Genomic DNA, 15,975 nt, shown 5'->3' with positions numbered 1-15,975 from the left:
GAGGGTGACAGAGCACTGGAAGAGGTTGCCCAGAGAGGTTGTGGAGTCTCCTTCTCTGGAGATATTCAAAACCTGCCTGGATGCAATCCTGTGCACTGTGCTCTAGGTGACCCTGCTTGAGCAGGGTGGTTGGACTAGATGATCTCCAGAGGTCCCTTCCAACCTCAGCGATTCTGTGATTCTGTGATTTAAGGTAGCTGARCATTGCTCTTGGGAATTCAGTCTTTCCACTGCTCTATCACAGAGTTCGTATGTGGTAAGTCAGTTGGATCAGACGCTTCTGTGATCGACTCTGAGGCCCATGTTCACATCCTCTGACATGTTCACATCCTCTGACTTCAGGAATGTGGTCTCTTAAGGATTCCTTAGCCCTGAACTTTTGACACTTTTTGAGGGCGGCTGAGGCAGCTTGAGTCTTGTTCTTTGAATATAAGTAGAACTGTATGTTGTTAAATACTCTTAAAATCAGATCCTGAGGTTCTCAAATCAAGCATCCAATAGGCGTATACATTCTTGGCCTGTGTTTTCATTTCATATCTGTGGGATGGGTACCATACTGTCATCACATCCCTCAAGAGTGTTGTGAAAATAAAGTAATATCTGTGAAGAGTTCACTGGAAAGCCATTGAGATGATTAAAATTCTGCTTGTAGTAACTGAATAGTATGCAGAAAATAAGGCCTGGGGTCCATGCCTTGAGCAAGTAGAGTGAAACAAAATATTAAATGCTGCTCAGTAAGTGAGCACAATCCATCCTATGYTCCGAGTACAACAGAGCTGTAACAGGAAAAAGGAAAGCATGCAGCTGCAGCAAGTGTCTCATGAGGCATATGTGCAAGCAAGTGTTGTGTATGCAGGTGACAATTGAGGTTTCCAGATTTGGGGGGGGGGGGAGTGCTTCACTTTGCAGTCTTAATATGTTTTTTTCAGGGGGGAATTTGTATCTGAGAGTATACACGGTATCATAGGCATTTAAAAAAGCCGCAAGAAAAAAAAAAATCATGTGGAGTGGCACTGATACTACTGTATAAGCCAAGGAGGCATAATTAGATTCACCACATGGAATGCTGGTGTTCCCCTGACCTAATCCCACTCTACTCTTCCTATCCTCCCCAAAGGCCTACTTTTATCCCCTTTGCGTTTAAGTCAGGCAAGTTCTTCCACCCCTGTGTCCTCTCACATATGCAAAGGGAATCAGACTGATTATGGGTGCAAGAGAGGCAGGTGTCTTGCTCTCAGTTCAGGAACTTCGGCCCAGCATTGCCTGTAGAGATGAATGGCTGCATCTGCAGAAAAACTTTCCTGGAATATGCTCAGGGTGGATGCTGTTTTACTGAAAATAGTGACTTTCTATTCAGCATATGCAAACTTTAATTCAGGGAAAGTCTGTCCAAATGGAGACAGAGAAGGAAAAGGGCATGTCCTTGTAACAAAGGTCATACAGAAAATAGTCTTCAGATACAGAACTACCAGAACATCTAATACAAGAGGAAAGTCTTTTTTTCTTTTTCTTTTTTTTCTTTTTCCCCTGCTTAGGTTTCTGGAACCGTCTGAACTCTTATGGCTGAAATGGCCCAGGCAGACATCCACAATTTCGAGTAAAAGCTTGGCATAATTGTAAAGAATCTGGTTATTCTTATGTATGCAGAGGCTGTTCTCAGAAGTGATTCAAAGCAATTCTACAATTCATTTACATGTCCATTGTAATGGGGCAAAAGTATGCTGATTAGAATAGCAAAGAGCCCCTTGTTGCTACTAAAACTTGCATTATACCAAAGAAATAATATTTACATTCCCAGGAAAAAGTGAATGAAAATACTGATACTGAAGAGGAAAAAATAACTGCTCTATGGTTTTGGTTTCTTACACACATTTGTTATGCTATCAGTGCATTGAATTGTTGGGGGTAGACAAGATTGTTCTTGTGTGGGAAATCTATTCCAGCTTAGCTCTTAAAAAATTATAATCATGGCAACATATTGTTGTAAATTAAAGTATGTCATTGTGATGCCTTATATTATTCCTTTGGCTCTGTTATATGCTATACACTTCACATACCTGTTCTTGAAGTCCTGATTTTGCTTTGTAACTACCTTGGAAGTCCGTTTGTATTGACTTACACCTACTATGTCATAAGAACCTGAGCAACAGATTGCTTATTAGCCTTGCTCCATGCATTGAGTCCATGCATGTTGTTATTTGCTTTCATATTACATACAGGAGTCTCCACTATGCTGAGGGAGTGGCATAGCTGCTATCTGTATCAAACACTGAGCTTATCAAGAATGCACCCATGTCAGAAACACTAGGCAAAACCAGAGGCATTTGGCCAGCAATGAATTGTCTACGATCTCTGGGGACCAGAGAAACTACTAAACTGTTTAGTTTTGAAAGTGTGTATTAACAGTATTGTAGTGCTTAAACACATTGAAGACAAAACACATTTATTTCTATTTAAAGCCTTTAAATGGAGTCTTACTGTATGCTTATCTGACTAATGAAGCTCTTACTTTTAAGCATTTCCAAGATACCAAAGGGATAGAAGTGTTATATATGCTATATTTATAAGAAATAAGGATCATTGTAACTGCAGTATTGAAGTTCTGTCTAAAATATATTGCCATACTTTGAACTGGTATGTATGTTGACTTTCAATAAAAAACAACTAATAGGTTTAATAATTTACTTTCTTAGGAAAAACACATGTTTTCCCAATCTTATGGGACTGAATGCACATAGCACAACCTTTTATACCAATGATATGGTTGGATTCTCCTGTTTTAGTAAATGAAAATAGTCAAAAAGTCTTTAGAGACATAATTGTATTTTTCTTGTTATGTTGTCATTGTTAAAATAGGTGAGGACAGGATTTCACTCTGCTGAACAGCCCAAAGTGATCACTGGGAGATATGTTCTTTCTCCTCCAGTAAACTACACCCCTTAATATTTTGTATGATTCTTCAGCCAGTAAAACCAACTTGAAAATCCAAACTGCAGGGATCTGTGCTCTGGCAGTTGGAAAGCTGGGTTCAGAGTGAAAATGTCAAGGTCTCATTTCTCTTCAGACTCTCTCACAAGTCTGTGCTTGTGGTACAGCCTCAAACATGATTTCTTTTTTCTTTTTTGTCTCGCAATACTCCTGCGAGATGTTTAATTGCCCACAGATGAGACACTGAGGCTCGGCTGTTAAGCAAGTTACCAGGTTTTCCCAGCAAGTTTTTATGACTGCTGGGGTGTGTGTGTGTGTGTGTGTGATAGAGCTACACGTTCAGGGAATCAGAAGCCTCAGAGTGGAACTGCAAGAGTGGCAACCAGCAAAATGGGATAAGCCAGACCCATTCCCCCTTGGCATTTAAAGCCCTGACCCAGAGAAAGCTGAAGGGAACCACTGCTGCAGAGCTCTGCTGACTCAGGCCTTTGGAACTTACTCTGTAGTGTAAGTGGGAATATCTATCTAGGATAGTGTTACTGCCTTTTTGGCAGATACTTTTTAGCAATGATATCTGAACCATCTCTTACTATTGCCAGACAGCACTTTGTCATACTTCTTGTTGCCTTTCCACTTCCGGACATGCAATGTTTCCTCCCTAGTTTCTCCAGTGGATCCATTCCAGAGAGTTTGGTTGTGGCTTAGCTAATGGGATGTGGTTTTGGTTATGGGTCCTAAGCAAACCTGCGAGTAGTTAATTCAAGCTAAATTCTGTAACTGGCCTCTAGAGAACATAAACATGTACTGAGTTTCAGTTAGAATAAATGCAACTGATTCCCATTTGAATATTTGTTTTTTAATTTGTGTGATCAAGATGAGGCTTGTGTGATCTGATTAGGCAAAATTGCTTCCATGGCTGATAAGCAGGATAAGTTTAATAAGCAATGGGAACAACTTCTCTTACAGGTATGCTGGAATTCTCCTTGGAATCACGAATTCATTTGCCACCATCCCAGGAATGGTGGGGCCAGTTATTGCCAAGAACCTCACTCATAATGTAAGTCTATTTACTGTTTTCTCAATTACTATATTTCTGAATGAAAATAAAGGCAAAATCAAAGATCTGTGTGGGTTTTTAGAACTTTAGTGACTCAGCCCTTACATCCTCTAGGAAGGAAAACTTGCACATTTTTATCATGTTAGAATTCTGTTAAAATTCCAACTAGACAAGACAGTTGTACTGTTTTATCAAATTAAGACAGGCTCTTTCATGTTTTTTCTAAAATCAGTATCCCAAATAAGCTATTGAGTTGCAAGGTCAGTATTTGTCAGATGAACAAGAAACTAGATTCAAACATACAGTTTTTATAATGCATCCCTCTGTATGTACATCACAGGAGCAGAACATTCTAAGCTATGTTAGTTTCCCAAGACCTAAATTGAACATTAAGTGTTAAATTTGACCTCCAAAATGGTATGGTTGGGCAGAAAGTGTGATTTTAAAGTGGGGTTTTTTGTTTTTTGTTTTTTTGTTTTTTAAGGGAGGTGGGGGGAGGAAGGGAGTTGTTTGCTTACTTTTTAAATCAACTATATGAATTATTCTAAAATATTTTAAGAAAGGAAAATGGGAGGAGCAAGTTTACTGATACAAGTGAATTGCTGCTGTTTGTGATCACTCCAGTCATTTCCTTAAATAAATTGAAAATATTCACTTATGCGTAAATCCAAACAAAAAAGCTTCTTCCATGCAGATTTTAACAATTCTTCCCCACCCCACCSCCATATGAATGTACTGTTTTGGTGTTATTCTGTTTTCTTAGTAAGATCATTTATAGGTTTGTTACGGTAGTCATCTGCAATTTAAAAAAAATAGCCCTAAAACATCTGCATGTATTATTTCTTTATATTAAAAAAGTCCACAATTCTTTGCTACACGTCTTCAACCTTTTCTTACAAAAATTACCAGAGTTCAGAAGATTCTCATTGATATCTGAGTAAAGATAAGTATCTTGTTTGAGCAAAATTCACATATAGCTAAAATGCTGATGAGTCTGGAATCTCCACCCAGTAGTCATTAAAATTAACTTATTGTTTAGTATAGGGAGAAGGTCTGCTGTTGAGTTGGCTAACCTGAAAGCCAAGTAGTGTTTCCCATTAACTTAATGTTCCCTGTGTGTCTGTGTAGTCTTCATGCAAATCTGAATTTGAATATGAAGATTGAGCATCTGAGGTGATAAACTGATCCACATTATCTAATGTAATTTTGATAAGACTGTCTGTGTATGCTGGCTTATTAAACTGAAGTTGACTAAACTGGCAATTTGATCTTTTGTGTTTATAATGCTTTTATGTTGATATGAAATCATGCTGTTTAGCATTTACATTTAAATAGGCAGGCCATGTAGCATCTGTTTTAGAAATACTTCTTCTTGAGTGTGGAGCTGCTAACTGACTGCATTTTTTTTTTTCCTTCCTTTTTGACAGAATACCGTGGGAGAATGGCAGACTGTTTTCTATATTGCTGCTTCTATTAATTTATTTGGAGCAATTTTCTTTGCATTATTTGGAAGTGGAGAAGTTCAGGACTGGGCAGTCAGTGGTTATCACTTGCACAGAAACTGAAGGAGACATTGAAATACCAAAGCTGTGCTGAATCCCTATATGCTAGAATTATGTGACCAGAAAAGTGCCTTTCCTACTGATGCCTAGGAGTCTTCAGAGCTTTTCAGTTTATCTGTGTATCTTTCATACTGGAAATCATTGACAGCATATGTATGTTATTTCCTAACAAGAAACTACTTGAATTAAATAGAATGGCTTCATGTTAGGATTTGATATCAAATATATGATCAAAGAATTAACATTTTAAATTGATGTGCTAGGCTCAATTTCCTTCCAAATTTTGATTAATATTTTTGAATTAATGAGTAGGAGGTTGTTTGATAYTGAAATGAGAGGAAAAAAGTGATTGTGTAGCAGCATAAGGAGGAATGGAATGCGAAGAACTGTACATGAAAAGCAGTGCTTTTATTTCCGTAATAAGATTGATATGTTTGTTTAAATGTCCAGAAATTTTCTAGTTTTCTACAGTCTTTTATAATTCTTTTATTTTTGTCAGTGTTTTAATTGAAGTCTAAAAAATGCACAGATGGCTTTATTCTATTTTATGCACAGCTTCTCAATATATAAACATTCGGTGTTTCAAGAATACAGCTTCACAACTGATACCAAGCAATGAGGAAGTAAAATGTATGGTTGTGACTGACAGTAAGCCATGTGTTACTGCTCTCTGTGGTGCAGGTTTTTTAAATAGGCCTTATTTTTATTCATCTGTGCAAAGAAGTAGTGGTGCAAATCTGTGGTTTAAATCTAGGCAGTGTAAAGAGTGAACTAGAAATAGAATGTCTGGATGTTTACATTAACATAACTTTCAATTTGGCAGTGCAATTTTTGGCTGTTAATTGATACAGTGGAATTCTTTCCTCTTGCATGTAGATGTATATGTCAGCTTGTCAGTGTAAATGCAATAAAATAAGGCCAGTGTAGGGCATAATGAAGAAAATTAGTTCTATAATAGTCTTGTTATATAAAAGTAGAATTAAAAAGAACTAGTGCAATATCCTGATGCTGTTATTCTCCCATCAGCATAAGATTTGACACTTGAGCATCCTTTGCACAACTTGCGATTAAATGCCACACAGTAGGATTAAATGAAGCCTGTGAAAACAGTGGTCTAGTTAAGAATGAACGGCTGAGTAATCTTGTCACAAAGCAAAGGAAAATTCCCGTGCCAAAGATTCCTGGATTGGAGTAATTGGGTAAAAAACATTTAAAGAATAAAAGAAGGCTCTGGGTTTTCCATATACCACCAAATCAAAAGAAAAATCCAGTACTGAAGCTGCTCCAGTGGAGCCTACCTTCCTTCATTTCTGGGAAATGGCATCCACCTTTTACTAGCTTTAAGAGTCACGTTGTTTCGACCTTCGTTGTTGTGTCATGTTCTCTGATTGCTGGAAGTGTGTTTAAATCTGTGTTTGTGTCTGCAGCATTGCCACAGTAAATGATGCAAAGTTCAGATGAAATTAGTCATTTTTCAGTGGGAGTATGTTAAAGCTATGTTGTATCTCCTGTGTTTCCACAATAAATAGAATAAATACTTACATGTGCAGCAGTTGTTGAAAATGGTCATCTCCTAGAAGTTAGAACACAATCCTCTAATCAAAGTTTGCTGAAGAACTTCGTTGACTGGATTAAGGGATGGCTAATGGTTTCCTGAAACTACCTGCTTCATCAGCTTCTTATCTAGCTTTACAGGTGAGTAGCATCTCCCACCTGACGCTGTATTAAAAGGAATAATTTCACTTTGTGTCTGGAGATTTGTATTCTTTTAATAGTCTTGTTTAAAAAAAAAAAAAGATTGGGGATATATATTGAGTTAATTTACTCCTTTGCTCTTTTAGAGGTCATGAGTGGGGCAACATACAGACAGGGTTTCTGTTTTGTCTGTTCTGAAGTTGAAACTTCAGCTTCCCATGCTTTCAATCTTTTCCATTGAAAACACTCGGATTGAATTTCAAAAGAAAAAATACGTATTTAAGGGAGCAGATGTAGTAGAAGTATGTGTAGACAATCTATGTATCACTGAAACAAGCCTGAATTAGGTCCAGTGAAACTGAATCAATTTTAGGCATATCAGACAGACTGAGCAGTCCAGGAATTTCTGAYCTGGATACCAGATTTTGTTTTTATTGATCTAATGCATTGTTAATGCTCCTATTGTGTACTGTGTTACTTTTAAGTAAATTTGTGCAGAAAGGGGGACTGAAAAAAATGCTATAAATCCTGATATTATTTCTAAACAATAGGCTACAATTACCTTGGTTGGAAATAATTATTTCCAGTTTGATTTTTTTTAAAAAGAATCAGAACACAGGATAGGATTCTTGCTCCCAATCCAGCAAAGCTCTTAAACACTTAGCAGTTTTGCCTTTCTGCATCATGCTCACAAGAAAGGAAAATCTGTAGGAAAATGCTGTCAAAATTATTTCTGCTAATCATGATGTTTTTATATTGCATTGCCATGTTCCTGTTCACACATCTGTCAATCTGTTTCTTCTCTGTTCAGAAACATCTCATGTTCTCTATTTTCAGAAGTGACAGTGGTTTTGAGTGTCTCTGTTCTCAGCTCACCTGTGTGAGATAGGGTCTTGATTAGAACTGGGCAAGTTTTTTTGGTTACTGTTTTTTTTTACTGAAAACAGCACTTTTGATTGTTATTTTATGCTGAATTTCCTCCACAGATTTACCAAGGTAAGAAGCTGTGTTCTCCTTTTCCATCAGGAACCCTCTGATTAGGATGCCCCCCTGGAATGAGAAAAGTCAGGAGTTCAAAACCAATTTTTCCTATTTCAGAGCAGGAGTTGAATCACTGCTTGGGAGCGTGTCTTAATGTTGCCAGGTATTTTTTAAGTGCATTCTCCTCGATATCTTCTGACACAATTCTGCTTTTACACAGAACATCTGGATATTTTTTTGGAACATTTAGTGCAAAGTCCTACATCGTTAATAACAGAAGTGGAGTAACTCTTAGCAGAATACCCTGTAGCATGTGATGTGGGCATTGACGTGAGAGCATTGACAAGTGTCTTCATCACTCTCTTGAAAAGAGGAAGACCCACAAGATAATGGGTATGTGCTTTTGTTGTTGCTTTTTTAATTCACAGTTTCTTGGTTTCAGGAGACCAAGTTGGCAGTCAGACTCCTTAAAGAAGCCTTGAGTGTTTGACACCAAAAATATTAGTTAATTTTGTAGGATTTTTTTAATACTAAATTAATGATGATTTACGTAACGTGCATGTATCAGTGCATCTTTCCTATCTACACATTCCTCCATAACTAGTCACGACTGTATGCTGTGTGGAAGGGTCATCTTGGTTCCCTTCCCAGAAGTTGAATTGTTCCTTTGATATATTTTTCTCTGGCTTCTGTTCTCAGTTGCTTATTTACTTACTCATTTGCCAATTCCTCCCCTTCTTTCTGGGAACATTTGAATCCATAATAAATGGACTAACCTTTGAGTCTAACAGGCCTTTCAATATTTTTAGCCTTTGCCAGGAAGGAAAGGTAGGTGAAGAAGCCTACACATCATGAAGGTAAGTGAAGAAGAAGTCCATATGGAAAGGTAGTGTCTTCTATTAGATCATTTATAGCTTCTGGGAAAAACAGACATGGCTTTTAAACTTTCAAGCCTCTTCTTTTGCATCATTAGTTCAACCATTACAAGTAGAACAGTGCTAGTGTGTTTTGAAAGCTGTCTCTTACAGTGACTGGAATTTTAAGAGGGTCTCCCATTCTCCTGCATACCTCTGTCTCAGAAGCCCCATGTCTGCTCTTACATCATGTCCCTCAAATTATCTCTCACAAACAGCTGTTGTTGGCTAGCTGAGTCCTGTCCTGAGACCTGTCGGTAAAGATGCAGCCTCTGTTAGTAGAAGGGCACTGGCTTGTGTTATACTTAACTTCAGATCAGACATATCTTCTTAAAGGAATGATATCATTTGCCATGTATGATTTGGTATTAACATAATTTGCTCTTACTGTGTCAACTGTGAGGAAACAGTTGTATTAGCAGTACTGTATTTACCAACAGCAAAGTAGATAATCCTGAATTTTACCAGCTGTACATATATGAAGCTTCATAGGAGGTATATATTCAAATATCAGAAGCAGCCTTTCATGTCTTTGCTAATATGCAAGGCACTAGTGATGTTCTGTTTTTCTCTGTATTCACAGAAAATACTCATTCTCTTTCTACTTCCATTTAAAAATACTAGTTCTGCTTCTCCAGGGTGCTTACAACTTCCAGGAAGAGTTGACAAGAATTCCCTTTGTTACTTTTGGGGTGGTGGGGGGGGGTCATGTCAGCTTTTTTTCTTTTTTGTATTAATCAGAATTATGCCATCATAAGAGGTAAAGGCTACAAAGAGAATCTTGTGGGGATAAGTACTTAAGAAACAGAAGTTAGTTGGTCACATGACAGTCTCTTTTCTATAAAGATAGGTAATGAGTTTTTTTTTTTTAACTTCATTTGTTTAATCCAACAAATCAGATTGTGCTTTAGTCAAATCAAAGCTTTGCTAATTTGACTTTAAATTAAAAGTGGTCTCTCTGTTTCTTGAGCTGTTGTAGGTTTGGCTGTGTTTATATTGCTACAGTTTTATAGCACTAGTTTTTAGCTAAGACTCACCTAAATCTTGACAGGCAGTTAAAGCTTATGTGCCATACTGTGAAATGGGTTAGACACGCATCTAGTTCTGCTGCTTTTGCTTCCACCAAATCTGCGGAGAGGTGAGGCRGATGGAACATTATTAAGTGAAAATGTCTAAAGCTGCCCAACTAGATTTTCCGAAATCCTCTGAGTTGTTTCCTATACTGTTTTCTTATCACAAGAGAATCCTTACCGCAATCGACGCAGTGTATCCCCCCCTCCCAAAAAAAWATATATATATATGTGTTTGGGGTAAGAGAGGTAAGAGGCATTTAATAATAATTGAAATTGCAAGGAGAATTTAGACCATAGTTATTCAAAGTAGTGTTCAGCTAGCCATGAGGACTAACACCTTTTTCCAGGAAATAAGGCTGAAGAGTCTTTCAGTGACCACGATCACCACAAACTTTCCATCCACTTTTCCTAAAGCAGCTGGAGCAACTGTAATTTCATTCATAATAGCTATTTATTAGTTGATGGTATTGGTTGCTTTTAAGGTAGTGTTCAGGAACCCCACTGGGTTAGACCTTGTACAAAAGTGTGATGTACACATTACATGCCCTTCATGGGAGGGAATGCTATGCAAACTGTACCTGGGGGTCTTTTCAGAGAGTTGTCATTGAGGATCTGGTTTGGCCCAACTCTTCTGAACTTCTAAATTCTCTGAAGGAAATATTTCATGCTGATAAACAGCCTTGTTGAATTTGTATTACTCAGAAAAGTTTATATTCTGTCTTTGCAGACTTTAAAGTAAATGAATGCAATATTAAATAAGAACACCTATTTAATGCTTCACTCATGTAACAGTTATTAATACTTCTGCAGTTCTGTATGTAATGGGCTATATGTTGTTTATGATTCTAAAAATAGCTTAGAGTTCATTTCTTTGTTTTATGCGATTGTGTACATAATCTGCTGCAAAAGTCATTCATGCCACATTTACTATGATAGTGAAACAATGAGACATATTTTTAGTTAGTTAGTTATGTTTATTTGAATTTCTTGTCCTCCCCCAGCAGAGTTGCATATAGCCAATAACTGTTTTAAGTCATGGTGTTAGTTGTTAACATTTTTGTAAGATTCAAACAGTCAGAAAAGGAACTGCAAGAAGACACCAATGGTTATTTATATGCCCAGTGGCATATTAAATGGGGGGGCACAAAGACAGGCCAGATCATAAAAACATATGATCAACCATATTATGGCAGCAGAGACAGAATTTTATGAAGAAGGGGAAGGGTTGCAATGGTGACTTAATGGGCAGGGTCTTCAGTTTCTCACTCAAGGCTATATGGTATGGTGGTTTTTTGTTTGTTTGCATTTTTGTTTGTTTTTTTTTTTAACTAAAACTGCACTAGCTTAAACCCTAGACACAGAAATGAGTTAATTTCATCAGCTTTCTATTGTGTGTAAAATAAGTGATCTGATTTAACATAACACTTAGTAATCTCTCAGATGTTCAAGTACAGATCTGGCTAAAGTAGTAAGAGTCACAATTCAATCTAGTGAAAACTGCATTTCTTTGGAAAAAAAGTTATTTCCATGGAAAATTTTAACTGTCTGGCCATATATAAGTTGAGCAGGGCTGTCCTGAAAGAGTTGCACATGTTATTTTTGAGAAGTAATTTTCCCTACCCTTTTTAAGCTCGAAAAATGCTGAATTGATTTTGCTTCTCAATAGCATACTTGGTAATAATTCCACATTGGCTGAATTCAGGCTTGGATCAGACACAAAAGAAGAAAACTCAAGTAGCTGAGTGACTAAAAAGAACACTGAGATACAGATACACATTCTAAAACAAATGTAGTATGAATTCAGAATAATGGTAATTTTGCTCTTAATGCAACATAATGCGTGGAAGGCTGCAGCTTATTGCAAAAGACAGTGCCTGGTTGTTGCCCAAGGCATAGCAATGGAAAGAAAGCATGGCTTATTAAACAAAAATTCTTTTTGCCTTCCCCTCCCTTTAAAGGATAACAATTTGTTATTGAGTAGAGCTGTGTGAAGAGTGGTAGTAGTATTTCAAAAAGCATTTTAAAATCTGGGATGAAATTTCATGAAAGGAATTTTTTTTCATTTGATTTCTTTTGTAGTATACAAAAGTTTCTATATGTCTACTTCAGAAAAGGGAAATAATATATTCATTTTTGGTCTTTTCCTAAATTAAATTCCAGTGTAAAGGCTTAAATTCAGTTCTGCTAGACTTTGATATTGTCATGCTTTCTGATGGAAAATATGGGTCTGTTGATGTTTTTCTGACCACCTCTTCTGCTGATGCATTCCAGCAGTAAATGACTAATCTTTTCTTTCTGAATCATCTTACTAGCTGAGAAGACAGCCAGAATTTTTTGTGAAAACTTCATCTTTCTCCCACTCCTTTTCCCTGGCCATCTGGGCTTTTCAGAGAACAAGAAATGACAAGTGCCTTCTGTATCTGCAAGTTTAAACACTCTCTGCTGAAGGAAACAAGTGCTTTCCACGTATTCATAAAAACGCAAATAAGCAAGAGTCCTGCAGTAACTGAAGTCTGCTAGCACTTTAGGGAAAATCCAATATGCTAAAAATCACAGGTAGTTTTGGCCAGAATATGATGGTATGAACAGAATCAGTGCTATGGCCATCTTTAAAAGGAAACTGAAATGGAGTATATCTTGCAGCTGAACTCAAGACCTAATTCTGCCAGTTCCACTGAGCAGTAAGTAGCTCTAATGGCATTATTTAAGCAGAAACACTTAAACTGACATCTGAATAAAAAGATGGGGGGAGAGAAATGGAAAGGAGGGCATTTCCTTTAATAACACCAAAAAAAGATTTTCTTCTGAACAATCTTAAAACTGAACTGTATGAAAGGACAGAACATAGTCACTAAGTGAAATTTGGTTTTGACTTGACTAACTTATGATGCTTTCAAATTTGCATGCTATGCATGGTCAGCACACTTTGCATGGTTGTTTTGTTCAGCGGGGAAAGTACATAGTAGCTTTGAGGGGAGGGTGAGTTTTGCCCTCTGTTGGGGAGGAGATAATGTATTACTGCACATAAATAGGATGGAAAATCAAGCCCTTAGTGATTATAGAGGAATTATTTGCCAGAGTCTGATTTGCCCACATGTCTGTCTTGGTCATTACCTTCATCATCACTAGCATTTATTTTGTGCAGTTGAGCACTGCTTCTGCAGTCAGCAGGCCTGATTGAAGGTCTGAGACTGAAGTTGATGGATTTTTTTTTTTTTTTTAAAGGATCCATAACTGTACTTTCTGTAAGTTGCACTATCAGTTCCATGGGAATGGTTATGGAAATGGATAATTTCTTGTCCTGAATTTTTTTCATTAGTGCAGTCATCTTTTTTATTTCAGACTGAGATGCACATACTTTGGAATCTCCTTCCCATGCTATGTTACTCTTGTTAATATTTTCTGTTATGAAAAGAGCCTCTGATTAAGCTTAAAAGGCCTTTGTGTGAAGAGAATGAGAAATCAAAATATTTCTAGTAGATGTTTGACTTATTAATACCTAGCGGATAGAATTGCTAAGCACCTCTGCAGTGTTGAAAGTAAAGAAAATGGGCAAATGCAAGATCTACATTGCAGTAGAGAAGGAAAAGACTGTGGAAAAATATTCACACAGGTATAGGGTGTTAATTTAATATTGTTGCACAGAGTCCTGTTGATGCCAATAGTACTTTGAGCAGCAACTGAGAGCTAAGCATCTATTTGAGTATTTTGCTCTAGTGTGACCTAAACCCAAATCTGCAAAGGAGATGGTGTGCAGCAAAGCTGTGTTGCCATACATAACTGGTAAAGTACATCTTTCCAGTACAAGAACCCATAGCTCTCTTAGAGGCTTAGACTCTCCCTGCCATGGGAGAGGTGGGTTTGAATTCTCACAGGCAGAGGGTGGAATTCAGCTTAGATCCACCTTCTGTCACAGATGAAAAAAAAATAGCTCCTACTCTCTGTTTTAAGAGAAAAGAGGGGCAGCTTGTGTTTCATGAACAGCCCACCTTGTCAATACTCTCATCCTCAAGAGCTGAGCGTATGAACTCTGTGGAGTTGCAGAAGGCTCAGGAAGAAAACGGAGCTACCAAGCATCCTTGTATTGAAGGCTTGGGTAGCTGCATGTGTGCAGTCAGCAGCTGAATCTTGGGGACCAGAGAGCTTTATTGTGAAAAATGGACATATGTGGGCAAAACTGTCTCTAGTGCTGGGCAGCAGCTGAGTTTTTGAATACCACAGCCAAAATGTGCAAAGTATGTTTGCTCAAGGTTAGATGTAATAGATATCTGTAACTTTGCAAGTGTTGCTACATTCTCTGTGTTCAAAGTATCCCCTTTACTGTAAGAGCCATGCTGTGAAAAATCAACCCACAGCAGTCTTGTTCAATCAGTCTGAGAACAGACTGAAATCATAAGCCACAGGAGCTGTGRTTCCTCCCCCAAGGCTCCTCCTAACAGTGCTAACTTCAAAGGTTGCTTTTGACCATTGGAATACCAACTGTATTAAACAAGTGGTCAAAATGCAAGCAACCAGTTTGAATTGCTGGAACTTAATTATAAGTACCAGCTGGCTTCACCTCTGACTGAGGATCCAGTGCAACAAAACAGACCAAACACAATTCCAGTCTAAACCCAGCTATCTGCTTCTGCTCAATGAAAGCTCAATACTACATGTGTCACTTTGAAGCCTGGATGGAAGTTTCACTGTTTGGCAAATGTCATTGACGTGTACAAACACACTTTCACAAGGGCAGATGTCTTCCTACAGAATGAGGGAAAAAAACCCTCTCTCTACAGGTTTCCTCTTCCCCATGCCTGTTCTGATTCTTTTGAATCACCAAATACAAGTGCCAGGCATCGGTTTGCACAGACGGATGGTTAATACACTGCTCATGTTGTTGTGAGGAGGCTGCTGTTCGACTCCTGTCTTTTGAGCTGAGTCATGAAGTGTGACTGTGTGGTTGTGCATTGCTTTGTCTCAGTGCACTGGGCAAGGAGGCGGCTGCTCAGAGCAGCTGTCCCCAACCGTGGCGAAACACAAAAGCGGGGATTTGGAGTGTGTAAGCAGGCGCTGCTGAGCTGGTGCATGCTTCTGCAACCGTGCAGAGCCAGGGCAGGTCCCTGCGCGGCGGCAAGGCCCTAGCACCACCACTGCCACCCCTCTCCTACCAGCTGCCCCATAGGCACTTCAACGATGTATAAGGAAAGCCCAAAAGACAATATAGATAAGCCAGTGTAAGAATTCAAAGCACTTGGATGGAAAAGATTTTCTCTTATTACACAGACAGCTAAAATGCTGATCCTTCAAAAATCTCAAGATCAGCAAGTCGAACAGTTAGCTCAATCAATAAAGATTACTTATTTTCACTCTTCAAACAGTGACTCTGCTGCACTTGGTTTTGGTCTGGGAATTACTCTTAAATGTTCCAAACCTTCCCAAATAGGCCTCAGGCTGCCACAAACTATTCTTTGAGGTCTCTCCACCCCCACATGCTGTTTATTTGAAATCACTGCCTCCAGCTGTAATTGTGTCCTAGAGCCTTTGCTTTAAATGAAAATAGCTTCAAGTTGAACTCTAACCCCTATTATCATCCTCCAAAGGAAAGAGGCCCAGCAGCAGTTCTGCTCCTGTAAAGGTTTGAGTAGACCTACTTGACTCTGTTGGAGTGAAAAATGATCTGAAATAGGTAGGCACAAATGTTTTGGCTAGTGATATATTAATGGTTTCATTCTTCATACCTTTCATAAAGGTATGAAGAGCTAGTCTGTGTCCCCCATACTTTC

The 15,975-nt window shown here is 38.1% G+C and overlaps 1 protein-coding gene across 3 annotated transcripts in view; it reads left to right on the top strand.

Annotated features, from left to right (window-relative positions):
- SLC17A5 (solute carrier family 17 member 5) overlaps nt 1-15,975 on the top strand; it is a 47,391-nt gene that overhangs the window by 21,679 nt on the left and 9,737 nt on the right. The window contains exons 10-14 of one of the 3 annotated variants that reach the window (XR_003257535.1): nt 3,895-3,985; nt 5,413-5,700; nt 7,077-7,242; nt 8,444-8,616; nt 12,523-13,591. Coding sequence is in view for 1 of the 3 variants with exons in the window: in XM_026089991.1 (XP_025945776.1) it covers nt 3,895-3,985; nt 5,413-5,550 (229 nt within the window). In the remaining 2 variants the exon portion in view is untranslated. Of the gene's footprint in view, nt 1-3,894; nt 3,986-5,412; nt 6,622-7,076; nt 7,243-8,443; nt 8,617-12,522; nt 13,592-15,975 lie in introns of those variants that run through there. The other 2 variants (XR_003257534.1, XM_026089991.1) reach the window with 2 other exon arrangements.

The sequence above is a fragment of the Apteryx rowi genome, unplaced genomic scaffold, assembly GCF_003343035.1.
Source record: "Apteryx rowi isolate R43461 unplaced genomic scaffold, aptRow1 scaffold_84, whole genome shotgun sequence".
NCBI lineage: Eukaryota > Metazoa > Chordata > Aves > Apterygiformes > Apterygidae > Apteryx > Apteryx rowi.
This window is presented reverse-complemented; position numbering and strand designations above follow the sequence as displayed.